Consider the following 27,325-nt stretch of genomic DNA (forward strand, 5'->3'; position numbering starts at 1 on the left):
GCATTTTATGCCAGCACATCGACCTCATATACTGTAATACAAATACCCTTTATCTCTTGCTTTGGTGAAGCTCAAATTTACCTGTGCCATTCAAATGCTTGTTAAACGTCTTTTCTGTCAGCCTGAGGCCATTTGAATCTCATCACTAATTCCTTAATTTTCTGCGTCTCTTCTCCATTCTTGTTTCCTTTTCTTTCAGCCTTCACTTTATATCTTTCTACAGTTGCACTTCTTGCCATGAAATTTCTTGTTTTTTTAAAATTGGGTCTCTCTCATTGCGTAGCTCCCTCCTCACCCCTTCTAACTTGCCCCACCCTCCCCTACATATTGTCCTACCCTGAAGCCACTCTGCAGTGGGTTTCTTACATGCCTGTTTGGGTTTCTTGCACCTCTATTACAGTTGTGCCCCCTGGTAATAATCTGGAATGTGTCTGCGATCGGTTTTTCTAATAGGGGAGAGTGTCATGCTATATGACACATTCCAATAGCAAACATTCAGAGGGAAGGTTAAAATAGTATCAGAGATAATGGGAACTGCAGATACTGGAGAATTCCAAGATGATAAAATGTGAGGCTGGATGAACACAGCAGGCCAAGCAGCATCTCTGAGATGCTGCTTGGCCTGCTGTGTTCATCCAGCCTCACATTTTATCATTCAGATGGAAGGTCCTTGGTTACAATGCCTGAGGCTCAATGTTGTTTAAAAGAGATAAAGCAAGTAAGATCACATCAGATGCCAAGTCTACCTTTGGGAATAGTTGGTTATTGTCCCTCAGAAAACAGCTGATGTAAAACCGCAAAATTGTAGACATCTCAATTTGCTTTTCCCCTACCCCGTTACTCATTCTTTATTTTTGTTTACGCACTTGCCCTCCTTCACAGTTGCTTCTGTTTCTCACACTTCTCTGCCTGTCCCATGTTGTTTCACTATTTTTCGACCTTCATAATTTGCTTCCTTACCCATTCTCATTCTTATTTTTTGGTGTGTGACCAGGGATATACCGATTATCTTGCGACAAGGGCTGCTTGACACCCTCTGCTTAGTGAGAATGTTACCCATTATTGATCTCATAAGTTAGCTTACTGTCTTGTTTCTTGCCTTGGCCTCAGTAATCACTTCTTACAAATCTGAGTCCATGTTGGACTGCCAAACCACTGTACCATGTGTATTGTGAAGTGAATTGCCTTGAATCCTGCAGCACGTACTTGTAGAGAATGTTCCTTCATAATGTAATCAGCAGTCTGATCTGGTTACTGTTGTCACATGCTCAGATGTCCTCCTGATTTGCAGTTGTGAAGAGGATATGATATCCTTTAATAGAGTGTGTTGATTCTGTTCTTTGCTTTTTGATGGAGGTTGTAACCTAGAGGCACTAATGTTTGATCATGCAAAAGATCTTTTACACATTTTATGTCAGACCAGAATTGCACCATTTGGAATCTTCTGTTAAAATATGTATCACTAAAAGAATTCTCAGGCCTCAAAAAATGTGTATGATTTGAGTTTTACCTTCAATTTGTTTTCTTCATTCTTTCTTAGGATGAACACATCACCGGCTGGGCCAGCATTTATTGCCCATCCCTAATTTCCTCTTGAAGTTGTTGGTGAGCTCCCTCTTGAGCCACTGTGGTAAATGTAGTTTGGCACACCCCTGGTGCTGGTAGGAAGAGAATTACGGGATTTTCAACCCAGTGACAGTGATTAGAGAGAGAGTTCCAAATCAGAATTGGCTTGAGGGAAATTTGCAGATCATGGTGTTGCCATGTATCTGCTGCCCCGGGCCTTTACAGGTAGTAGAGGTTGTGGGTTTAGAAGCTACTGTTGAAGGATTTTGGTGAGATGCTGCACTGGCTCATACTGCAGCCACTGTCAGTTGGTGGAAGGAGTGAATGTTTAAACTTTAATGCTGTAAGGCAGTGTTTCCCAAACCTTTTCCAATTATGACTACAATTCAAGGCTTGAAAATTGTTGTGACCCCTCATTATGAACTGCAGTGGGTGTATGGAGGGGGCCTATGTAAACATGGGCAAGTGAGATGATGGCCGGAGCTCCTTGGGTGGCCATTGATGCCCCTGAACACACAGCCCCAAAACTCCGGCTTGCAACCCTACTTCGATTACTTGGGATCCCTATTCCAAGGTTCAAAATAATGTTTAATTAAAAAGTGACATCATAAGCAAATAGTTGTGCTTTGTGATTATTTTGTTCATTTTATCTTTTGAAATTCAGGAAATTTATCAGTTGTTTTAAGAACTTGTTAGTATTGGTAAAATTTACTGAACATAATAAAGCTTAGTGGGAGTAGCATGGTTTATTAACTAAGTTATAATTAAATAAAACCAAATTAATTATCTCATAATAAAGATGGCAGGACAGGTGATTTGTTGTAACTGCAGGGTATGAGAATTCCTGGATACCAGTGTGATCGAGGGCGTGCACATCTGCAGTTTTATGTGTTCCAAATTTGACCTGGAGACCAAGTTATTCTCATTCTCACCTATCATGGAAGTAAGGATTACTAGGACTCATTGGTTGCAATGGTGTGGCTGCCTTGTGATATGATCAGCTGAATTTTTTTCTATGGCTAAGGACAGAGTGTGTGACTGTAGGTGAAGCATATAGCATGACCCAGAAGGTACAAAGAGCAAAGAAAAACAAACAAACAAAGAAAATTACAGCACAGGAACAGACCCTTCAGCCCTCCAAGAGATCTTCTGTCTAAACCTGTTGTCTGCTTTGTAAGGGTCTGTATCCCTTTGCTCCCTACCCATCCATGTACCTGCCCAGATACATCTTAAAAGACACTACCGTGTCTGCGTCTACCACCTCCACTGGCAACACGTTCCAGGCACCCACCACCCTCTGTGTAAGAACTTTCCACACATATCTCCCATAAACTTTCCTCCTCTCACTTTGAACTCATGATCCCTTGTAATTGAGACCCCACTCTCAGAAAAAGCTTCTTGCTATTCACCTTGTCTATACCTCCATGATTTTGTAGACCTCAATCAGGTCCTCCCTCAATCTCTGTCTTTCTAATGAAAATAATCCTAATCTACTCAACCTTTCTTCATAGCTAGCACCCTCCATACCAGGCAACATCCTGGTGAACCTCCTCTGCACCCTCTCCAAAACATCCACATCCTTTTGGTATTGTGACCAGAACCGTATGCAGTACTCTAAATGTGGCCGAACCAAAGTCTGATACAACTGTAACATGACCTGCCAACTTTTGTACTCAATACCCCGTCCACTGAAGGAAAGCATGCCGTATGCCTTCTTGACCACTCTACTAACCTGCGTTGCCTCCTCCAGGGAACAATGGACCTGAACACCCAGATCTCTCTGTGCATCAATTTTCCCCAGACTTTTCCATTTACCACATAGTTTGCTCTTGAATTAGATCTTCCAAAATGCATCACCTCTCATTTGCCCGGATTAAACTCCATCTGCCATTTATCTGCCCAACTCTCCAATCTATATATATTCTGCTGTAATCTCTGGCAGTCCCCTTCACTATCTGCTACTCCACCAGTCTTTGTGTCATCTGCAAACTTGCTAATCAGACCACCTATACCTGCCTCTAAATCATTTATGTATATCACAAACAACAGTGGTCCCAGCACAGATCCCTGTGGCACACTGCTGGTCACAGGTCTCCAATTTGAGAAACCCCCTTCCACCACAACTGTCTGTCTCCTGTTGCCTAGCCAGTTTTTTTTTATCCATCTAGCTAGCACACCCTGGCCCCCATGCGACTTCACTTTCTCCATCAGCCTGCCATGGGGAACCTTATCAAACTCCTTACTGAAGTCCATGTATATGACATCTACAGCCTTTCCCTCATCAACCAACTTTGTCACGTCCTCAAAGAATTCTATTAAGTTGGTAAGTCATGACTTTCCCTGCACAAAACCATGTTGTCTATCACTGATAAGCCCATTTTCTTCCAAATTGGAATAGATCTGATCCCTCGGTATCTTTTCCAGCAGCTTCTCTGCCACTGACGTCAGGCTCACCGGTCGATAATTACCTGGATTATCCCTACTACCCTTCTTTAAAAAGGGGACAGCATTAGCAATTCTCCAGTCCTGTGGGACTTCACCTGTGTTTAAGGATGCTGAATTGGAGGAGCCTGTGTCTTTTTAATGTTCTAACAGATTCAAGATTCTTGGGGATAAAAGCAGCGGTCGCAAGGAGATGCATGAATTGATCATGGTACCACAGTACAGGAAGTCACTCGAGGAGACAATTAATCTAAAAGTTATGGTAAAAGGGAGGAGATAGAAATAGTTCTTTTGCAGCTGAAGAATGAGGCCCTAGACGACTGTGTGGTCTATCCAGTGCCAAGGTTTGGGACGAGTGCTCTGGGCTGAAGAGAAATTATCGTGGAAGAGGAGAATCCAGTGGCCAAAGTGTAATAGGAAAAGACAAAGTTGTGAACCTAAGGGTATACTAACAGATAAAATCAAGTTCAAAAAGTTGAAAGACAGAACTTAAGACTGTGTGTTTGAATGAACATGGCATTCATAATAAAACAGATTATTTGCACTATAAATCACTATATGATCTGATTGCCATTAGAGACATAGCCTCAACATTACAAAGTCTGGGTTCTGAATATTCAAGTGTTGCAGAAGGAATGGTAGAGGAATAGGTCTGTTAGTTGAGGATGACATTAGTGCAACAGAGTGAGAGGGAGAAAGATGAGAAGTAGTGGAGGTAAGAAATCACTTGGAGTGCTTTTTAAACTCTCTAACATTACTACACCATAGGATAGTTATACGTAATGAAATAATGGGGCCTCGTGAGAAGGTACACAATAATCATGGGTGATTTTAACCTGCATGTATATTGATCTGGTTAGATTGCCAAAGTTATCCTGGATGATGAGTCATAGTATGTTTTCAGGAAAGTTTTTTTTTCAAGAGCACATTATGTAGAACAAGCAAGAAGGCAAGCTATACTAGATCTGGCACTGTGCAATAGAGACAGGATTAATTCATGACCCCATTAAAAATGGTGTCCCTAGGTAACAGTGACCTTAATATGATGAGAATTCACATTCAGTTTTGGGGGTTTAGTGCAGTGGGAAATGGTGAATATAAAGTTACTGTTTTCAATGTAAATAGGGGCAATGATATGGGCATGAAGACAGGGCTATCTAAAGTAAGCTGGGAAATTAGTTTAAGGTACTTGGTGTCCCAGATGTTTCCATCATATAAGCCATCGATTTGGGGAGGGGACCAAATATAATTTTTCAAATTTGCAGATGATACAAACCTAAGTAGTAATGTGTTGTGACAATGATACTGTGCGTTTTTTCAAGAGTTTTTGGGCAGGCTTAGGGATTAGGCAGGTGTATGGCAGATGGAATATAATGCGGAAACATGTGAGGTTGTCTACTTGGCCAGAAGAGCAAACGTGTGGAGTATTTCTTAAATCCTGAGACATTGGACAGTGTCGATGTGCAAAGGGACTTGGGTAGCTTTGTCAATAAGGCTAACATGCAGGTGCAGTCAGCTTTTAGAAAAGCTAATTGAGTGCCTTTATTTCAAGAACGTTTGTGTACAGGAGTCATGAAATTTTGCTTCAATTGCATAGAAACATGGTTAGCCCACACTAGTAGTAATGCTTGCCATTTTGGTCTCCTTATCTCAGAAAGTATATTGTTGCCATAGAGGGAGTACAGCACATGTTTATTATACTTATTACTGGGTTGACGGGACTCTTATGCAGAGAGTTGGGGCAAACTGGGCCTGTACTCCCTAGAGTTTTAAGAATGACAGGCAATCTCATTTGAAAACTACACACATTTAAAAGGATTGACAGGATAGATGCACGTACAATGTTTCCCCGGTTGGGTCGTGTAGAGCCACAGGATGCAAATTTTAATAAGGGAGATGCCAATTAAGAACTAGATGAGAATTATTTTACTTAGATGTAATATCTTTGGAAATCTCTTCCCAGAGGGCTGTGATATCTCAGTTTTTGAATGTATGTAGAGGTTGATAAATATTTCAAGTACTTCTGAGGGTTGTGGGTCTTTAGACCTCCCTTCCGAAAAGGTGGTGGAAGCAGAGTCATGGAATATTTTTAGGTGGATTGATTCTTGTTAAGCAGGGGATGAAAACTTACCAGAAGCGCACAGCAATTTGGAGTTGGGAATCACAAACAGATCATGATCTTATTGAATGGCAGGCAGGCTGAAGGGGCCAAATGGCCTGACTCTCTTCCTAATTCAGTAGTTCAAATACTTGTGTATTTGTATGTTCATAATTGTAAAAGCTACATTCTGGTGAGAAAGAAAGACTTGAAGGGAATGCTGATCCTTCTCTGGTTATCTAAGAAACTTGAAGATAGCAGACTGTAAGAAAAATACATATTTCCTCAGTAATGAAGGACAGATCAGAAAATTCAGCAGAATACACAGAACAATAAAGAATGACTAAAGGGTTACTCAGAAGGGAGAAATTAGAGCAGGAGAGAAAACCAGCCTAATATATAACAGGATAGGAAGAGTTTCTGCAGTTACTTAAGAAAGGAAAAGACTGGGTAAAGTGAGCATTGGTATTGATATTGGTGGAGTTTTACATGGTTAATGTCATTGAATGTTAAGGAGAGATGATTAAGCTTCTCTTGTTGAAAATGGCCATTGCCTGGCATTTGCTGTAAATGTCATTTATCAGCCCAATGCTGAGGTCTTAAAGTTCTTCATGGATTAGCAAAGTAGTGAAGTGTTTGCACCATTTTTACAGGAGCACATCAAGGGGCCAACTATTCAACAGGACTAAGCTATTGTACACTGCTAACAAAGTGTGGAGCTGGATGAACACAGCAGGCCAAGCAGCATCTCAGGAGCACAAAAGCTGAGCCTCTCTGATGAAAGGTCTGGGCCCGAAACGTAAGCTTTTACGCACCTGAGATGCTGCTTGGCCTGCTGTGTTCATCCATTATCACTATTGTACACTGCTAATTCTTTTGTACCTCTGATTATTTGAATTCATGTAATGAAGATATTTTCCAACCTTTGTTTGGGATTGCGGTCAATCCACAATTGATCCTCAGCTGGTCTTTCTGCCGCGCTTTTCAAATGTTTCCAGTATTTGAAGCTGCAGCGTTTGGTGACTCCAGGTTGCTTGGATTATGGTTCATTCCTGATTGGTTTTCTGCAAAAAGACCTGGATATTGCTGCCGATGGAAAGTAGTGGTTGTTGTCTCATTTCTGTTTGGGCAGAGATACCAGTAATTGAAATATTGCTTCATCACTTTTAAGTCACTGTACAAGATGCTGCTGAGATCCACAGTGTTGATTAGCTTGACAGCAAGGGTCAAATTATCTGCAAAGGCATCCCTCTTATAAGTGGTGTGAGGCACGTTCCCCACACGGATGTTTAAAAGATTTATTTCCCCAAACAATTGTTTTAAATGCAATCATTGATAATCCTTGTTATGTCTCCAATTACTAAGCACCGAAGAAAGGGCGTGCATTCTTGCCTGGCATTGGTAGCTTTCAACAAAAGACCGTGCTGTCTTGTTGTGTCACTTATTAATGAAAGGTTAATGAATGCAGTCTGATCATTTGTTAGTAACAAATATCAATGTAGGTGGTAAATGGTCAAGTTCGTCAACACAGCTCCTCCAAGTTTGAAATCAGTTTAATCCTTAGAGAGGTTGGGCTCCACCTTAGGGAGTCTGGCCAAGAGGAGAGACAAACAATCTGTAAGAAGTAAATAGAAATGTAGTCAATAACTGGCTGCATCTTCTGCAGGTTTCCCTGGCTTGAGGATGACAATGATTTTACCCTCCCTCCAGATTGATGAAATGGTGCCAGTTGCTTGGATGTTAACAAAGCATGAACTAATCACATCCATTTGGTCCCATGTTCTTCAGGACTTTAATATAGATGTCAGCGATTCCTGGTGCTTTTCTTGCTAAGGCAGAAACTGTAAAACAGTGGAAAAAATTGAAAGATATACAGAGGGAATGGAAGCAAATTCAAATATGAAATGACAGATGCGAGATTCAGAAAAGTAATGGATAAGAATGGATAAGAATTAGAAACAGAAAATTATAAGCAGAACAATGTGAAAGAGGAATATCCTTTTAACATTACTATGGTGCCATATATTACTGTGAAAATTAATGTGGCACTTACTTTCGGGTTCATTGTAGAATGGCAAAGAAGTTTGTTAAATTAAAAGTGAATTAATTGATAATAAATGATAATTCTTGCATTTTCCAACCTGGTTTTCTATTAAACCTGAAGTTTACTGATATCAGTCAAGTATTAGTATTACAAGAGTTCTACTTTTAAAAATAGATACTTCCTAATCACCCTATTCGAGGATGTTACTACACACCTCTGGACCAGATGAGACTTGAATTTGAGCCTCCTGGCTGAGAGGTAGGAACACTACCACTGCAGCACAAGAAGCCTTCTGCCCTTTTATAAAATGTCATTATCCAGCATGGTGATAATCGATTGTCACTTAACTTCATGGAATATTGTTGCTGAATTAGATCACTGGCTTGCCAGTGTGGACAATGTGAGAGATCTGGAAACAGACCTGATGTGAACACAAGCACAGATCCTCAAAGTGAAGTGGAATTGAAACTGTGTGCCTATTTTTTGAGGAATAGGTGTCTTCGGTTAAAAAAAAGGCTTAACTAATTCAAATAGCATGAAGGAATGTTACATTTCAGGGGGTATTTGGGTAGGGTTTATACTTGTGCCAAAATATTGAAGACTTACAAGTATTTATTTTGTTTCTCCAGTGGCATTCCTGTTTAATTGGATTGGCTTTTGTTTGTCATTCTGCCTCACCAATACCATAGCAGGCCGTTATGGTGCAATTTGTGGATTTGGATTGTCTCTGATAAAATGGATCCTGATTGTACGGGTAAGAGGAAGTAAATTATTTTGTTTCATGTGTGTTTATAAGATCAGTACTGCTGTTACAAAATTTTGGTCTTTTTAAAAAAAAGTTGTGCCTGGAAAAATAATTTGAAGCAGTTTACCTTGCCCTCTGTCTACCTGTTTCACAAACCTTTCAATAGTTTTTTTTTCCATTTCCTACTGTGTGTTTTCTTTAGTTTAACGCTGATCACAAGGCTCTTCCCTTTATAACTTGCTCTGGAATGGTGTTCAGTCTGAATATTTCTCCCCAACTGAGGGTTAAGTTCTGTGTTTTTGGTCGGCACTCCAGGTTATGAAAGTGACACTTAAATTTTAGGATAAGGTGAGAGTAACTGCTTGACACAAAGGCAGCAATATACCAATTGTGCTTTGATGGAGTCCTGAAAACATTGAAGTCACTGGGAATCAAGTGGGAGGTGAAATCTCCCCACTGCCTGGGGTCATACTTGCCATAAAAGAAGATGCTTGTGATTTCTGGGAGCCCCTCATCTGACCACACAAACATACATGCATGGGTTTGTTAGGGTTGTGTTCTATTGGCAGACATTTTCTAGTGTTTAGTAGCGCAGAACTGGTGTATTGCTGAAATAGTATATGTTTCATCTTACATTCATCAGGACAATTCACTACAAATAGTACAATTAACAGAAAGTAATGTTTATACTATATGAAAGGAAGGTGCTGATAGAGCAATTAATGCAGCGCTTAATACACAAAGGCCTGTTCTTTGTAGAATGAAAGAACATGTACACACACTGCACCTGTTTCAACTCAACAGAATGGGCGACAACCATTCTCTGGTTCATTTTTCAAGGCAGAATCAAACTGCCTTGTTGACAATGGTCAGTTGTCATGGAATGGAGCCTTCTCCATGGCAGTCTACCAATCAGACAGTTGCCAACCAATTATTATTATGCCCTCATGGAGTATAAATGTTTTCTATCTAATCTGACATTTCTTATGATTTGTCCTTAATGAGTGCTTCAATAACAATTTTTGTACATCTTTAGCGACATCATCAGTGACCTTCTGTCCATTAGGAAGTCAGGTTGTTTGCTGATTGCACAGTATTTTGTAGGATTTGATCTCCTGAAATACTGAAGCAGTCCATGCCTGAGTGCAATAGATGGAAGAATATACAGCTATGGGCTGATATGTGGCGTAATACTCGTGCCAGACAGTTCTTCAACAAAAGGCAATTTAATTTTCTTCCTTTGACATTCTGTGACACCATCGCTGAATAGCCCACCATCAGCATCCCTGGAGTTACTGTTGAGCAGAAATTGGCTGCACCAACCATAAACTTTGGCTCCATGAGTGAAACACAAGCTGTGAAGTCTGGAGTGAATAATTCACTTTCTGACTCTCAAAGTCTAACCTTCCATCTACCTGACACAGATCAGGAGCAAGGTGGAACGCTTTCCACTTGCCTGGATGTTATGGCTCCCACACCAATCAAGAAGCTCATCCACATCAAAGACAAAAAAGTCTGTTTTATGGCACCCATCTACCACTAGTAAACAGTGGCTACAATGTGTATCATCTATGAAATGAACTGCAACAGCTTGCCAAGACTCAATCAACACCAACTTCCACACACACAACTTATGCTACCAAGAAGAACAAGGGCAGCAGACATGCAGGAACATCACTGGCTGCAGGATCCCTTCCAAGATATGTCAAATTCTTGGAACCTAACGCTGGGTGTACCTCCACCACTGGGACTTCAACAGTTCAAAATGGCAACCCACCGCCACTTGCTCAAGGATCGGTCGGAATGGGCAATATGTCTAAGACAGTGATGTAATATTTCCATGAATGTATTTTTAAAAATCACACACATCTGGTCTTGGAACTATTATCACTGTCTGTTTGCTATCACTGGATCAATGTCTTACCAAACAGAACTGGTGGAGTACCTGTGCTTAGTGGACTGTGTCAGTTCAAGAGGGTGACTGCCACATTCCCAATGGCAGTTTGGGATGGGCAGTAAATGCTGACCTTGCTAGCGATGCCATGAACAAACAAAAAAAAGTCAAGATTTGTGTGATCCAATGTGAAAAACTGTAGTCACAATTTCCATATAATGTCACAGATTGTGGAAAGAATGATGAAGTGTTGAGCATGTGACAATAACTGTGATTTTCTTTTTTCCCTTATTCACTGGATGAGGGCATTGCTGCTAGGCAGTATTTTTATTGTCCATTCCTAATTACCCAGAGGGCAGTTTAGAATCAACCACATTGCTGTAGGTCTGGAGTCACATGTAGGCCAGACCAGATAAAAATGGCAGTTTCCTTCCCTAAAGGACATTAGCGAACCAGATGGGTTTTTCCAACAATCGACAGTGGATTCATGGTAATAGATTCATGGTCATCATTAGATTCCTAATTCCAGATATTTTAATCAATTCAATTTACAACATCTGCCACAGCAGGATTTGATCCCTGGTCCTAGAACATTTATATGGGTCTCTGGATTAACAGTCCAGCGATAAGACACTAGGCCATTGCCTCCCCAATTGATGAAATCAGACTTAATTGTGGATCAGTATGAATGGCTGCAAAAGGAACAGGACCATGTTTTCATGGTCACCACTACCCAGGAGTAATGATACTGCAAAGTAAGCAGCTGTCGAATTCTGGCAGTAAATGCCATCATTTTCAGAAGGCCAAGATCTGATGACAGCAGTTACAGAATTCCAACAATGGATGGCAGTGTTGTGGAAGGTATAAAAATTTTTTTGATGTCAAATCAAAATGTATTTCTTAGGAATTGGTGAGGGTTTTATTAATGACTATGTAGATTGAAATTTCTGAATGTAATATAAGTTACAGTTAGTAAATTTACTTACATTTTACAAAGTACTTCTGTGATTGGAGAAGAAGAACCCTGAAATTCAGGGAAGCCCAAAGATTTACATTCACGAACATGTATAATCAGGATTAAAATATATTATAATTTGAGTACATCACAGTTATGAAATGGATTAATCACTCATCTTACTGAAGTAGGTGCTACCAGTAATAAAATTAACAATTCAAAAGTAGTGATAAAAGTTTTGTTTACAATTACAGTATTTTTACAAATTTCATTGAAGTAATATTTTAGAGCCAAAGAAAGTCATCAGGTTTTTGTGGTTTGTTGAAGACATATTCTAAATTTCTGTCATCATCTACTCAAATAACAGGGCTAAATACAGGACTGAATGTTTTATTGCTCCATCACTTATCAGAAAAAGGCTTGTCTTGTTGTTTTTATTGTGTTGCAGCATTTTTGTTTATACCAATCTTTTTCTTTCAGTCTTGTGATATGGATAAAAGCTTTGTCACAGTTTGATACACCTTAATGTCTTGCTAGCTTATTTCACAGGGTTAAGTCTCAGCCATGTCACTGCAGCTCTGGCCATGCTAAGATTTCCTTCTTTAAGTCATTTTACTGATTAATTTTTTTTACATTATTGTGAAAACTTTGTCATTTTTACAGATACCAGTCTTTTACTTGCAGGTTTTATTTTAGTGCTAAATTCAGTGCGCATTCTGATGTGGTGAGTTTTAACCTGTTACTTTCTAGATTTTTTGTGCAGCCTCGGATTATTCGTACAGTAATATTATTACTTTACAGTTATTTCTTGTTAGCTCAAGTAGGTGCTTCATAGTCAGTTTCCTAACTCTATCAACGATGTTGGTACTGTTTTGAATATGTACATTTGTGAGCAGTTTCTTCTCATATATGGTGACTGTTTTGCATGTATCTGCCTTTGTTTGCCATCAGCTACATTTTTTTGCTGGTGTTGAACTAACATTGGATTACATTCTTAAGGAATAATGTGAAGGGCAGTTATCCTTTTCATTCTATTATTGATATCATTTCCACATGGGGGTGAAAAATAATTGTTTCTTTTGATGGCTTCTCTTGAGATTTTCTCAAAGCTACGTTTTGATTTAAGGAGAATTCCTATGTCATTCGTACTAACTCATAGATGATAACATCACGTAGTAATAATATTGCACTTGTTTTGACATGTTGGGTATTTATAAACTCTTAGAAGCAGAATTTGAAAATTCATTGCCATCTCAATAACTAACACTCTTCTGTTAAACTCAAGAGTACAACACAGAAAATATTGATTTCCTAGACACGACAGCATTGAAGTTGACACAAGGAAACAGGTAGATTCATCAACAAGTCAAAGGGCAAAAGGTCCAGTCAAGGGGAAAAGGTTCCCTAGCAATTCCCTCACTACCACCACTCACTTCCCTAACTGCTCATTTTTTTCCCTTCAGTTGCTCGTGAAACTATCAGTAGCAGCAACTACATAAAGAACAGTCTGCAATTGGAGGAGCAGCTTCCCACAAGTTCAGTTCATTCTGTAAGTGGGTGATTTTCTCTGACTGATACCTGGAATTTTCTCAAGCATTTTTGAGGCATTCCATTCAAATTTCCCTTTCTGCTGCTCATCATACAGGCTTTTGTTGCCCATTTATTTAGGTACTGATATGTTGAGATGTAATTGCATGGGTCTCTGCTGTTTGGATCAAGTAACTATTCACCATATCAAAGTGTAGATAATAAGTGTTACCAAGGCTGTTACATTATCAAGAGCATTACAGCCAAATCTGAATTTTCTCACACAACAATTTAAGTCAATATAAGTCATTGGATCATGGCCAGGAATGGGGAACTAACTATACTCAATTTCTGACCCAATTGAAATCAACTCACTTAACACACACCATGGCATTGAACCTGAGATCTCTGATATGTATAGCTTGTTGCAACTCCCACTAACCTTGGCACTTGGTGAGTATATTTCTACTTTGTCTTACTTTCTGATTTTATAGCTTTTTTTGGCATCATTTGACATTTGGGGCATTCTAACCACCCCCAGATGATTCCTGTTGAAGTACGCAAATTAACATGCTGTCTGTATCATAACCATTGCAATTTTCTGCTCAACACCAGCCATCAAGTTGACCAGTTTATCTATCCTCTAGTGCTGATGAAAGGCTAACATTGTTGAAAAATGGGATATATCCTCTGCTGTGGCAGACTCATGGCGGTTATCCGAAATGCATATTTTGCTGCAGGTGCACAAAGATCGCAGCACGTACTTTGTTTAGTTTCCAAATCTGTTTAAAATGTATCCCAAGCAGATGGTGGTAGCTCCACAAAACATTAGGAAGGATATCCTCACTATGATCACAGAACTTTGTCTCCGTAGGAACATTGTGGTAGTCAGTTCATCTAATGCACTCATGGACCATATGCTTCAGTACATTGAGAATTCAGTGCCCAAGTCTCTGGATTACCAGTCGAGTGGTTGTAACATTATGATATCACGTGTTCTGGTCTAACATCCACTCAACAAAGCACACCTGTTTGAACTTTAAAATTGTATTTTGTATCTTCAGGAAGGTCCACCCACGTGTTGAAGTATGAATACGAGACAACTGTCACATATAAGCTCTGTTTAGTACCTTTGCAAAATGCCCGTGAACCTTAGAATATAGAACTAAGTTGTTTCTGCATTGGTTTTCATCTCTGGTTCATCAATTGTTTCTTTTGTATAAAGCTTATTATTAAATATCTGTAGTGTCTTGTGAACTGGAGACTAAAATCCATTCTTCAGTCTCTCTCGCTTCCTGAAGGACATTTGAAAATTAAATCCTGAAAGGCTTCTTTTGGACTCCTAATTAGAACCCCATTTCTGTCCATTGTGAATTTGGAGCTGCCTCTGTTCAGCTTCATTTTACCCACATGAATTCAAATGTTTGTCATGGATGCCAGAATAATGAAATTGAAGTATCAGTTGTCAAAAATTGCGACGTTGTGTCTTCACCTGACACTAGAGTTTTACCGTGTGTTTTTGTCAGTTCACAAAGAGTGCAGTCCACATAAAGAAATTTGAGGTTTGGATGTTTATTGAAATAACTAACTACAACTTGACTTACCCTCTTGTCTCATCTAGAATGCTATGTTTATTTCTGGTCCCATCATATAGTGGAAGACATGATGTTATTGTGTTGCTTAATTTGCAACATCACTGGGAAAGATTTGATAGACCAGCTGGCTGGTTTCTGTTTGTGTTTATTGTGTTTGTACCTAGTGTGTCTGCTGTTTTTGACAGGAGTTTCCCTCTTCTGTATGCTTAGTAGGTTTCATAGGATGCTGAGTTAAGATTTTCTGCTTTGAATGGATGTCATCCTTTTGAGGAGATGTCTAGTACACTACATTCTAAACCATCCAATCTCTTGATCTATTATCTGGTATAGTAAAGGCTAAACTGATTTTTGTTTAGATACCTCTGGAAGCCTTGCACATCAACTCCATGTGAAATGATACCAATTAATAGCTGATAAGGCTTAAAGTGACAAGCCTTTATATCTTTATTTTTCTGTAATTTTGTGGACTGAAACTGGAAAGAAAACACTGTTTTAAAAGCCAAGGACAGTGGAAGGGATTGCTGCACTTTTTAAAAGCAAGCTATCAATGCTTATTGCAAGTGCTGTTTATACTGTTGCTTGTTGCAACAGTGAAGACAGGTTATGGAAAGGACCAGCGCCGAGGGTGTGTGTAAAAAGTGGATTTCAGCTCGAAGAAAAAAGCTGTACAGTGTTTGTAATGATGACCAGTTGTGGATGACAAGGTCATTCATTTTGCCAAAAATGGGTAACTGAACAATTTGTTGTTGTGAGCGAGATAATCAGAAGCCTTCAGAGAAGTGGCCTCTCTGTTTATCTCTCTTGATCTCTCTTGATCTTTCTGTCTCTCTGTCTCTCTCTCTCTCTCTCTCTCTCTCTCTCTCTCTGTCTGAATTTTTTTTCATGTACATGAAGCTTTAAGACAGTTTATTTTTATCGTCCAATTGGTGTAAGCTGTGGCTTTTAAACAATAATCAGACACTTTATAAGTTATTCTGTACCTCCTGCAAGCAAGAAAATGTCTGGAGAAGAGAGATTCAAAGTAGCAAGGACACACAATCTCTAAAAGGATCGTCTCAGTGAACCTTGTGGACAGAAACCGTTGAGTGGTCTTCCTGGGTTTTCACTCCACCCTTAACGCCGTTTGTATTGTGTCTGTTTACATGAATGTTTGGGGGAATTTTATAAAGCGGTTAAAGTTCTAAGTAGTAGAATTATATATTGATGATCTAGGACTGTTTACCTGGAGCTAGAATCTATTTAGTTGGAATAAAAAGTAATTCTTGTTAAGTACTGAAACCTCGTACATTCTTTCTCTCAACCTGAGTCTAAAAAGTAAAGTAAATTGAGGAATTTTCCTTACTTTTATGATATTTTTAATTTCTGATGACACTAGGAATAGAGGGCCAATTTTCTCGTGCACCTCCCCAGTGAGGCGTGACAGAAGAAGGTTGTTCATTTTGGTAATGTTTTTCGAATGTACGATAAGCACACTTGAAATTCAGTTGTTATTGAAATGTTTGGATGATAAAGATATATTGCACTTTTATTTTATAGATTGCTTCTGGGGAAACAGCTTAAAGTACGTGACAGCTATTACTAAATGGGCCTTATTGGAACAATGAAATGTCAATATACTTGCATGTTTTAAGATGTATGGCAGAACAGAAAATAATTTACAGTGTTGTCAGTAAAATCTTGGGTTGGACTTTATGGATCACACTTGGTTTGTCTGTTCGGTTTCACAAGTGGCTACAGTTGCCTTCTGTATTCATTTTTTTCATTTAATTTGATGATACTTTAATGTTATGGTACTCCAGTTGCAGCTTTTGGTACATAATAAAATGTGGTATTACTATAAGGAGTCTGACAAACTCCTATGGTTGCATTTAAATGGTTGCATAGGAAATTTAGAAGTAAAATAATTTGAAGATCCTGAGCAGAAAATGTAAATGAAAGCATAATAAAAATATAAATACATTTGGGTCAAAATTTTGGATTGTTTGGGAATATGGGTACTCTTCACCTACCGAAATGAATGTGATTTGTGGGCACACATTGTGTCTTAATCTTGGCCAACACCATTTAAATAAAGGCTGAACAAGAAGCATCTTTTACCAGTGCTTGAAGTAGGCATTTGTTGTATGAAAATAAGGGCTTTAAGAATGTTCTTAGTCTCTGCAGCAACTTCTTGAATTTCTCTGAGACCATGAGTGTCAGAGCTGATTCACCTGCACAAAATCAATACTAAGCGCTACTTTGAAGATGAATGGAAAATACTTAACACAGTCTCAGCACTCCTGGGCCTGAGATCTCTGACCTCACTTCTGCCTCCGAAAATTCTCTCTCACTTCCAGCCTTGAACCATTCTCTTAGACCCACTACTTCTCCACACTTTGAAAGGCTGCAAACTTCCTAACTCATCTGTCACTGCAAACCTTATTACGATAACTAATTCAGACATTTTTATGCTGCTTGGCCTGCTGTGTTCATCCAGCTCCACGCTTTATCTCGGATTCTCCAGCATCTGCAGTTCCCATTATCTCAGACATTTTCTATCCTCTTATACAATCCCTCATTGGTTCTCTGCCAAAGCCTCCAAAGGATGGAGACGCATCCTTTCCTCCTACTGAATCCCAAAATACAGCTGAATCACTTAACTGGCAGTTGGATGACTTTCTCATTCGTGTTTGTAAAACAGCAAGGATTTTCAGAACTCCACATTTGAGTGCAGGTGTTTAATAGTTTGCCCGGAAGGATTCCTGCAATTAATGCACCCGTTTTTCTGAACCTTTATTTCATAGATCTGCAATGTGGTATCTCATTAACATGTTTCCTTTTTGAATATTGATGCTTATGGCCTGGTTCCTAGGAAGGCACAGTATCTGTTCTCTATCTGTTACGGTCCTATGCTCAAATGATCTTTCAGGGTTTCTCATTTCATGAAGAGTCAAATAATCACAGCACAGCCATTAACAAGAACTGAAATTCTGTCTTCAAGTTCATTTTAGCCATGTTGAAATCTGCTCGGAGTTGAATCCTGGAGTGTGTAGTTTGAAAAGTAAAGCTTTAATGAGTTTGAGGCCTTTATGGCACCGGTATCCCTCGCTCTTTATCAGTGGAGAGCTTGAGGTCAAACACTGTTCTTTCAGGAGGTTTTTGTAACATTCCACCCTGACACCAGTATACTAATATGGATATGGCATTAATATCAAGAACAGTAGAATGCTGTATTCTTGTTTTAAAGATTTGATTTTGTTTCTGGCTGTCCGTTTATGTTATGCAAGTAGTAACAATAAGGTAAAGCAAGAAAGCTGACTGGCTATCGTCTCAATAACAAAAGGAGTTACATATTATAGCAAAACATTTGTACATCCTCTTCACGGATCTGTGATCTTATGCACTAATTATTTCTGTGGTTGAAATAATTGGAGCTGAAGGCAACACATCTGTAATGTTGGCTGCATGCAGGAAACATTGGTGCACATTAACCAAATTTTATTTGAATGCATTGTTTCTATATTTTTATTGGGGAACATTTGTTGCTAGTCGTCTCTAGTTTAAACAACATGGAAAAGGTACTGACAAAGTAACAATAATATTACATTTTAATGGGGGTGGAATATGAAGTATTAAATCCCTATTGGAGAACCTTGAGGATTGTGTTTTAACTATCTGCCATTTACAGATTCATGATATTAGTTTTGTGTCACTCTTTGGTGTAATGCTCCAGGTTTGTCTACAGTAATGAAATACTGCTTCAAGCGATTTTTTTTTCATGCCAACTGCACTTTGAAAACCCTAGAATTGCAATATCTTTTCAGATGATAAAAAGTACTTTTCTCTTCCTTTGTCAAATGATGCTATGTGAAAACTGAGAAACCTTGGTCCTACCATGCAACATGCCACCAAATGACTTAATTTCAACATTTTTCAGTACTGTGTCCATTTTAAGCATTATACTGTAACTTATTGCAAAAAGTGGAAAGAAAATCCTCTTGTCAGTGTGAATATTTTGTAACCTATTTTTCTCTTTCAGTTTTCTGATTATTTCAATGGTCATTTCAACGGTCAGTATTGGCTCTGGTGGATATTCCTTGTTCTTGGTAAGCTACTTTTTTTTTCAACGATCAATTTGCTTTTAACTGAGGAAATTGTTTGTTGAAAGAATATATACATCTTCCATAATCCAAATGATATTATTTTATAATCTGCTTCCTTACTTTTCAAGTAATATTTCATTTGGCACAAATACATAAGTTGAAAATGTCTGTTTTTAAGCTTATTTCGATCTGAATCTTTACGAGAGTTGGAATTTTTTATTTGAGGACCAAGCCTAATATCATGTGTTATGCTGGAAGTATTTATGCTTGAACGTTGTTCGAAGCTTTGTTTAGTCTCTCCCCATCATCCACAAAAGAGAATTGGCTGAGCTTTGTTATGCACATGAACACAGTGTTATTGTCTAAACATTTCAAAATGGTTTGCAAATAATTTGATTAAAAGTGAGTATTTAATTACAATTATTTTAAATGTGCCTGTTTCATGAGCCTGAATTCTAGAATGGTAGTTTTCCATCTTGAAGTCTCGAGTTCTAATTTGAGTTAATAGAGACGGTTCAAGCTTCCTTGTGTTGATTGATGTTTATCTGTCCTTGTTTGAAATTCTAGAAGAAGCCTTATGTGTCAGAAGAGTATAGTATTTTTAGAAAGGTTGGGAACAGAAGTGGTATCTTTTTAAACATGCCAATTGATGTATTTTCCTATTTTATGGCCATATAGACCTTTCTCAAGCAGTGCGCTGATGAAAATATGCTGTAATTGTAGCATATTTATCTACAAGGACTTTAATGTTATTTACAAAGTTGGAAATTGATCAAGTGGTTCTCTAAGATTGTTTGGAAATGGATGAAAATAGAATCTTCTATTTTGTGAATAATGGACCACAAGTTAAACTTCAAACATTGTGTGCAGTTAATATTAATCAGAATCTACTTATAGTTGTATAGTGTTTTGAAAATTGTTTTGTTCTTCAGCATTGGTGACAGAATAGATGGACAATATATCTTCAGTGCAGTATGTGCTTTTGAGGAGCAATTTAAACTTACTACATGGAACCTGCTGGAGTCTTATTGTGTTGGTCTCCAAACAGAAAAGGAAGTACTCCTTAGCATGCTTGGATTGTGGTTCCTATTATACGAACATGGTTTGGTGTTATTTTCTGTCCCAGGGGCTCAAAGTGATGTTAAAAACAGGCTTCAAATCCCAGGCAAAAGGAGATACACTCCTTTTGAGCTTTCCCCAGTATAGTGCTCCTCTAAATTTTCTGTTGCAGTTCCAATTAAATGCTATGATTTTCTGAATGAAAGTAATTTTTGGATGACTTATATATGCTAAATGAGGATTATAGAGCAGACAAAATGATTTTGCAAGTTAAGAAACTGTTATATGGCTTCCCAAGTTTTTGAGATGTATTTATTTAAAACTCTTTTTTTCGTGCATTTATGTATTTGTAGCAGGTACGTTTTTTAAAAAAAATTATTTAAAAAATATTCACCTAAATTCTGTGGGTAAACCTCCAGTGGAGGCCTGAACGTTATGTTGGATGCAAAGCACTGAGGAAATGGAAAATGAAAAGAAAGTTGTGTGTTTAACGCTGCTGTCCCATTTTTTGATATCTTTTGTAAGAGTTGTTATGAGAAATAAATAAAAGAAAATTTGCAGGTGCCAGAAATCTGAATGAAATTAAATAATTCCACAGAAACAAATGCCTTCAGATTTATGTACTTACCTCAGATTCTTGCTGCCGCCTTCTCATTAGGAAAAAGTAAAATGAAGAATTTAGTTGCAACAGAAGGCATGTGTATGTGTATCAAATCTACAACTTGTAGTTGAGATCACTTGAGCATGTGGTGCAATCATTGCGTAATTTTTAATTTTTCATATTGGAAATGAGCTGGCAAAATCAGTGTTTTGAAGAAGTGATATAGTGGACAATACCACAGCTCATGAAATTTGGTGACAGTAATCCAATTGGAAGTCTCATCCATTCTACAAAAGTGTCACAGCATGTATTATTACAGATTTGTTTCTTTTTTCATCCTCCACCTGTGGCAACATACTGCATAGCTCAATCTCTATAACTAGAGTTGGCACTCTGGAAATACATAGCACTTAAGTTAATATCTGGAGGTTGTCAGACAATGAATTACGTTGACATGTAGAAATGATTTTCATTTGAAATAAGACTATTTTGCCCATTTATTTCCTACTTTGGATAATCTGAGGGATTGTAAGATTTAAAAGCAAATTTGTTTGCTCCATTTAATTAGTTGTCTCTGATTACCTTTATTTATGTAATAATCAGACTTGCGACAAATATTTTCATGAGCTGGGACCTTTAAGTTCCACACTGATAGTACTGCTTCGTTATTTTGACACTTCTGTAATTTTTCGGCCACATAGCATTTTGGGAAGTTCTGACACAATGGATGTCATACAAGTATAATTTTTTTTTGTCTTTTACCCTTGTAAGCCGGTGGTTGAGTTGTTTTGCCTCAGATACGGTGAGAATATTAATGGAGCAGAAAAATTGCTTAGAAGTATAAAAAAGTAGATAATGGGCTATGAAGAGAAGTTGCCAGGTCACCTGAAATTGCTTTACTTTTCACTTAGGGTCCCATGAAGTCTTAAACAGACATATCCGTACCTTTGGAGCAGTCAGCAAGATACTTCTTCATGTAACTAGTGAATTATATAACCTGGTTTACAGAGAGGGTGGGCATATTAATTCCTGTGGATGATGTATCTATTTGCTACTGCTTCTGTTGCAGTTTTGTCAGTGGTGAGGCTGGCATCAGGTGGACTGCCCACCACTGGGCCACTCATGCTCCAGTGAGCACATCAGGGTTTTGAGGTGAGGGGTACAAGCAATGATACTTATAGCTGGGAGAAAAATTAAAGAATGCCTTAATTGAGTGTTGGATGTGAGGAAGAAAGATGTAAATACATTGAAGATATTACTAGATTGATACCTGGATTGAATGGTTTGTTGCACATATAATGTTTGGGCAGATTGGGCTTGCTTCCAATGGAATTTAGAAGAGTGAAGGCTGACTGATTTTGAAGGAAATAAAATTCTGAACCGACTTGACAAGATGGATGTAGGAAGGATTTTTCCTGTTCTGAGTGAGTCCAGAGCTAGGGAACGCTTTAAAAGTTGCCCTTTTGGGTCAGAAATAAGGAGATACTATTTCTCTCTCAAAATTTGTGTAACATTTGAAGTCTTTCCTTCAAAAGGTGGTGCAGGTAAGGTCATTGAATATTTCTAAGGCGGAGTGAGATTAATCGTATTGCTTATCAAGAATTTAAGGTTATTAGGCATAGGTGGGAATGCAGAATTCAAAACACGAATGGATCAACCATGATCTTAGCCTTGATGAATAGTGGAGCAGATTCAAGGGACCAATTAGCCTACTTCAGCTCCAAATTTGAATGTTTACAAATTAAGCAGGTAAGTCCTTTTGAGCTGCATTGTACGGAAAAGGGTGAAGGCTTTACGCTTTACCCACTATCTTTCATTCTCCTTAAATGTGGAAGTGGTGCCAATAAGATGCATGTTCAAACAGGACAGGCTGAAAAATCAGTCCTGGTGGTGGTGGGGGAATTTTTAGAAATCAGAATACAGGATAAAATTCGTTGTCACTTGGATAAATGTGGGCTAATGAGAATTGTTCAAAAGTGAATTGTTTGACAAATTTGATATGAGTTCCTTGGTCAAATAATAGAGGGTTAATGAGGTTTGCATGGTTGTTTGTGGGGAGCCAGTTAGCTGGACAACTAATTTACAATGCAGAGTGATACAAACTCTGTGATCAATTTGTGCATTGGCTTAGGTTACCATGAAGAGCTTTCCTTCTCACCCTCTCCCCTCGCCTGAGGCATGGTGACCCTTAGGTTAAACCACCACCAATTGTCTCTCTAATAAGACAGCAGCCCTAAGTTCCAGTAAGATTATGCCAATTTTACCTTTATGTTTGGCTGTACATGTGGACTATCACAAGGCTTCAGTAAAGTGTTACATAATAGAGTTGTCAGCAAAATTGATGCTCATGAAATTAAAAGGGCACTGGCGGCTTAGATTACTATTGACTGGAAAAAAAAGCAGAAAACAGAGTTGTGGTGAATTGTTGCTTTTCTGGTTAGAAAACTGTACATTATTGATGTCATCCATGTTGCTCTCTCTGATTCGTATTAATGTCCCCAATTTGTCTGTATGTGTGTAGCATGATGTTTCCTGAAGATCAAAATATGGAAAGTGAATATAAATCAAACAGTACAATTTCAAAAGGAGGTCTAAGAACTCAGAAATCCAATTTAAATGCACAAAGTTTTAAGGATAATTGGATGATTTGAGGCTGTTTCAAAACAAAAAGCATCCTTGGCTTTACAAATGGAGTACGAAAACAAAGTCATTATTCTACGCCTTTATAAATCATTGCTTAGGTTTCAGCTAAGGTGTTGTTTGAAATTCTGGAGCCACATAATTAAAGGTTATGATAATTAAGGTGAATGCGGGGAAGAGTTATCGGAACAATGCCTAGGCCAATTTTGTTGATCGATAATAGAGGCTGCAAATGTCCTCCCTACACCAGGGGAGATTAAGGGAAGATTTAATAGAGAAGTTCAAAGTTATTTTGGGGTTTTGACTGAATAAATAATGAGGAACTGTTTGCACTGGCAGAGATTCAGTAACCAGAGAACACAAGATATGGAATACTTGACAAGGAAAAAAAGGGGAGATGAGAATGCTTTATGCAGTGAGTAGCCCTCTGGAATGCACCGTATGAGTCTTTTGGAAGCAATTGCAGTGGTAATTTTGAAAAGGAAAATTGATGGCTACTTGAAAAGAAAAGTTAGGATTGGTTAGCTTCATTGGCTGCCTGACTAAAATATGATGCAGAAACATGCCAGCAGTGTGGGTACAAACTTGATGACCGCCTCCTCACATCATTGTGGATCAAGGTATCATAAATCATGGTGAATAACCCTCCATGATTGCAAAGGAACCTACGTAAAGAAAGAGATGTAGAAGAAAAGCAGGGAAGTAGTATTAATTGAATATTATTCCAAGATCCAGCATATATGCAATGTGCTGTATGAATGCTATTTATGAAATATCATCTACTCAAAAAATATTTGATCTGGCAATGTGTTTGTGGAATATCAAAACAAACTTCGGGGGTGTGTTACAGACACTGCCAGAATCAGTACATTAGATTTGTCATGCAGGTTCCACTCCCAACAGCACTGTTTACCTTCCTACATTTCTGTCTGTGGTATCCATAATGCTGCAAGTCCTAACTAGAACAGAGGAGCAAAATCCTGGAATCAGGAATTTAATATCACTAGGGAGTTACTGCTGATAGAGCCTGTTATACACCCATTTTTGATCAGATTTTTCTGACGGTGGAAGCCAAAAGCTGGAGCTGCTTGAGCTAAGTAGGATCAGGTGGTGGGCAACATTTGACTTACAACTTGCATTCGGTTTCTTTATACATATATGTACTGGGAAGAAAGATAAACTAAAATAGATTGCAATTTGACAGAAAAAGGAAAAATCAAGCTCATTAAATGCAAAAAACAAAATCAGATACTTTATCATTGTGGCGTTATTACCATTACAGTACAAACTTCAAGATTCAAGGAAAAATTTTCAAAGCATTTCTATGGCATTATATCCAGCAAAATACAGTTATTTTTCTTTTATAAATGTATTTACAATTTAATTCCACACATTGTCAAAAGAGTACTCTTTCCATCAGCTAAATTTTGAGAAAACATGCAATGAATCATACTGCAATTTTATTAACCTACGAATCACAACATTATAGAACCAATTTTACAAACTTGGTGAAAAGACAACACCAGTAAAGTGAGGGAATAAATGAAAATAAAGATTTCCATTGCTAACAGCTCCTGCAAAAGGTTTACAAAATAATTGACATTGACTACTTGTGTAGTGGCCATTATAAGTCATTATTGATATAATGTAGCATATACTCCTACAATTTTATTTTAAAATGTTTTACTTGGCAATTGGAAGCTGGGAAACTCTTTTTTTCAAATTGATGGTTGTCCTTAATTGGTGAGTCATCTCATCCCTGTTTTGCTTAAGTCAAAACATCAATCTCGGTCTTGATAAAGTCTGGACAATTTAGATAACATTCCTGAAAGTAAAGGTAGATGGTTGAGGGGTTATTTCAGCTTATTCAGATATGCAACACTGCTCAGCTAAGGTCAGTGTCTTTCCACAGCGTGATCAGGATCTTGTGAGAGTTCAAAACAAAATGAAGGAACTGGAGGCAATAATCAGTACTGAAAATCCTTTTAAAGTAGGAAAGCATAAAATATGGTTACAGAGAACTCGATTGCTAAGTAAATTCCAGAAGACAGCAAGGGGAAGATGGCGAAAGTGGAGTAATTTGTATTAATTAAAGATTGTGTAATGTTGGAAAAACAGAATGTACCTGGCAGTAAGATAGATTCTGGATCCAAAATGATTGAGTTAAAAGATAAAAGGGGATTCGTTGCTTTGATGTCTTTCCAATTGGTGGGAAAGATTACAAGAAGAAATATGTGCACAAATTCAAATTCATGAGCAGGTATAGAAGAATAACCATGGGCAATTTCAACGAGCTCCCATGCAAACTAATAGAAATTAGTAGCAAAGGAGAAAAGGAAACCAGATTCTTAGTGTCTACGTGACTCAATTTTGAAGCAGAACATATAAAGTAAAACAAGAAAATAATCACTTAAAGGAAAGGAAAATACTGCAAATGCTGGAGGTTGGAATAATAGTGAAGTGCTGGAGAAACTCAACAGGTCTGGTAGCATTTGTGAAGCAAAAAGCATTTAACATTTTGAATCTAATGACTCTTCAGTACTTGCGCTGATAATCCAAACCTGCTGAGTTTCTGCAGCACTACTTCAACAAGTCTTTGGAAAGAATCACCGCTGCATCTTGTAATGGATAAAGAAAAAATAAGGCGACACGGTGGCTCAGTTGTTAGCGCTACTGCCACACAGTGCCAGGGACCTAGATTCAGTTCCACCCTCGGGTGACTGTCTGTGTGGAGTTTGCACATTATTCCCTTGTCTGTGTAGGTTTCCTCCAGGTGCTCTGGTTTCCTCCCACAGTCCAAAGATGTGCAGGCTAGGTGGATTTGCCATGCTAAATTGTCCGTAGTGTTCAGGGATGTGTAGATGAGGTGGGTTATAGGGGGATGGATCTGGGTGGGCTGCTGTGAGAGTCGGTGTGGAATTGTTGGGCCGCAGGGCCTGTTTCCACACTAGGGATTCTATGAACAAAAAGTGAAAAAAGAGCAGATATGTTTGGATGAAGAATGTCAAAATGCTATTAAACTGGGAAAAGAGCAAATTATGAAGAAGTAAACATGGAACTAATGAAGATAATCCTGGATAAAAATTGAAAATCAGAGAGGCTGATGAAGAGCAAGGATTCCACTAATAGCAAAAATCAATTAACAAGCTAATTATGTGGCATAGAGAACAAATGAAAAAATTGAATCAATAGGAGAAAAAAAGTACAAAAAATGTCTTGGATACCAAAGGAAAAGAGAGCAAAGTGGGAGGGGGGGGGGGGAATTTAGGGAAGAGAAGTAGGAATAGGCCCACTTAAGTATGGGCAAGGTAAACTCACACAAGCAATGACAGAGAAATGGCAGTACTACTTGGAGGTGCGTCATAACATGTTCAAACAAATTGACTTAAAAAATATTTTACTGAAGAAAACAGCAATAGGGGAGAAAAGAACGATATTACAGTTGAGATAAATTGGGGGGAAAAAAATAGTCGATGAGCCTGTATTCTTCATTACTTTCTCTTCCACTGCTGGTGTTTGACAAGGTGTTTCCCAAAACTCACTTCCACAGTCATGTTTCCTTTCTCAGCAACTGCTCAGAAATAACTCTGACATGCATCATGTGGATTTGAACTCAAGTTTCACCCTTTTGTGTTTCAAATCCACCCAGGATTGCAAGTATCACCAGGGCATCAAACGTTTTTCAGACTTCTGCACCTGCCACATCTGGCGATCCATGATCAACACCCTGTGCCGTCATACGTGCACTCGACTCCACTCTGCAGCAACATCAACTCACCCTCTCTCAAAGCTGTGCTGATCCCAAGTTTCACTTCATCCTTCGCCTCAACAAAAAACTTTTCTCTTTCTTTCAGGCATCAAGGCCTGTAAGCTCCAGCAGCTTATGGAGTCCAACATCCATCCTGCAGACTGTTCCTTAGCATCCACCCCTTTCAAGTCCTCAGATACCATCGTTTTGTCTCCCTGAGGCCACACCCCCCCAACCTCAGCCCTTGCCGTGTTTTCACCATACCTCTTCTCTGAGACTGAACGTACTGTTGTCAGCAGAGGACTCCGCTTTATCCACTTATGCCCCCA

At 38.5% G+C, this 27,325-nt stretch overlaps 1 protein-coding gene across 3 annotated transcripts in view; it reads left to right on the forward strand.

The window, feature by feature from the left end:
- The window catches only part of ndfip2 (Nedd4 family interacting protein 2), a 110,614-nt gene that overhangs the window by 68,961 nt on the left and 14,328 nt on the right, over positions 1-27,325 (forward strand). For all 3 annotated transcript variants that reach the window (XM_059646515.1, XM_059646516.1, XM_059646517.1), the window contains 2 exons: positions 8,780-8,904; positions 18,885-18,951. In XM_059646515.1, coding sequence (XP_059502498.1) covers positions 8,780-8,904; positions 18,885-18,951 — 192 coding nt within the window. The remainder of the gene's footprint in view (positions 1-8,779; positions 8,905-18,884; positions 18,952-27,325) is intronic.

The sequence above is a fragment of the Stegostoma tigrinum genome, chromosome 6, assembly GCF_030684315.1.
Source record: "Stegostoma tigrinum isolate sSteTig4 chromosome 6, sSteTig4.hap1, whole genome shotgun sequence".
Lineage (NCBI taxonomy): Eukaryota > Metazoa > Chordata > Chondrichthyes > Orectolobiformes > Stegostomatidae > Stegostoma > Stegostoma tigrinum.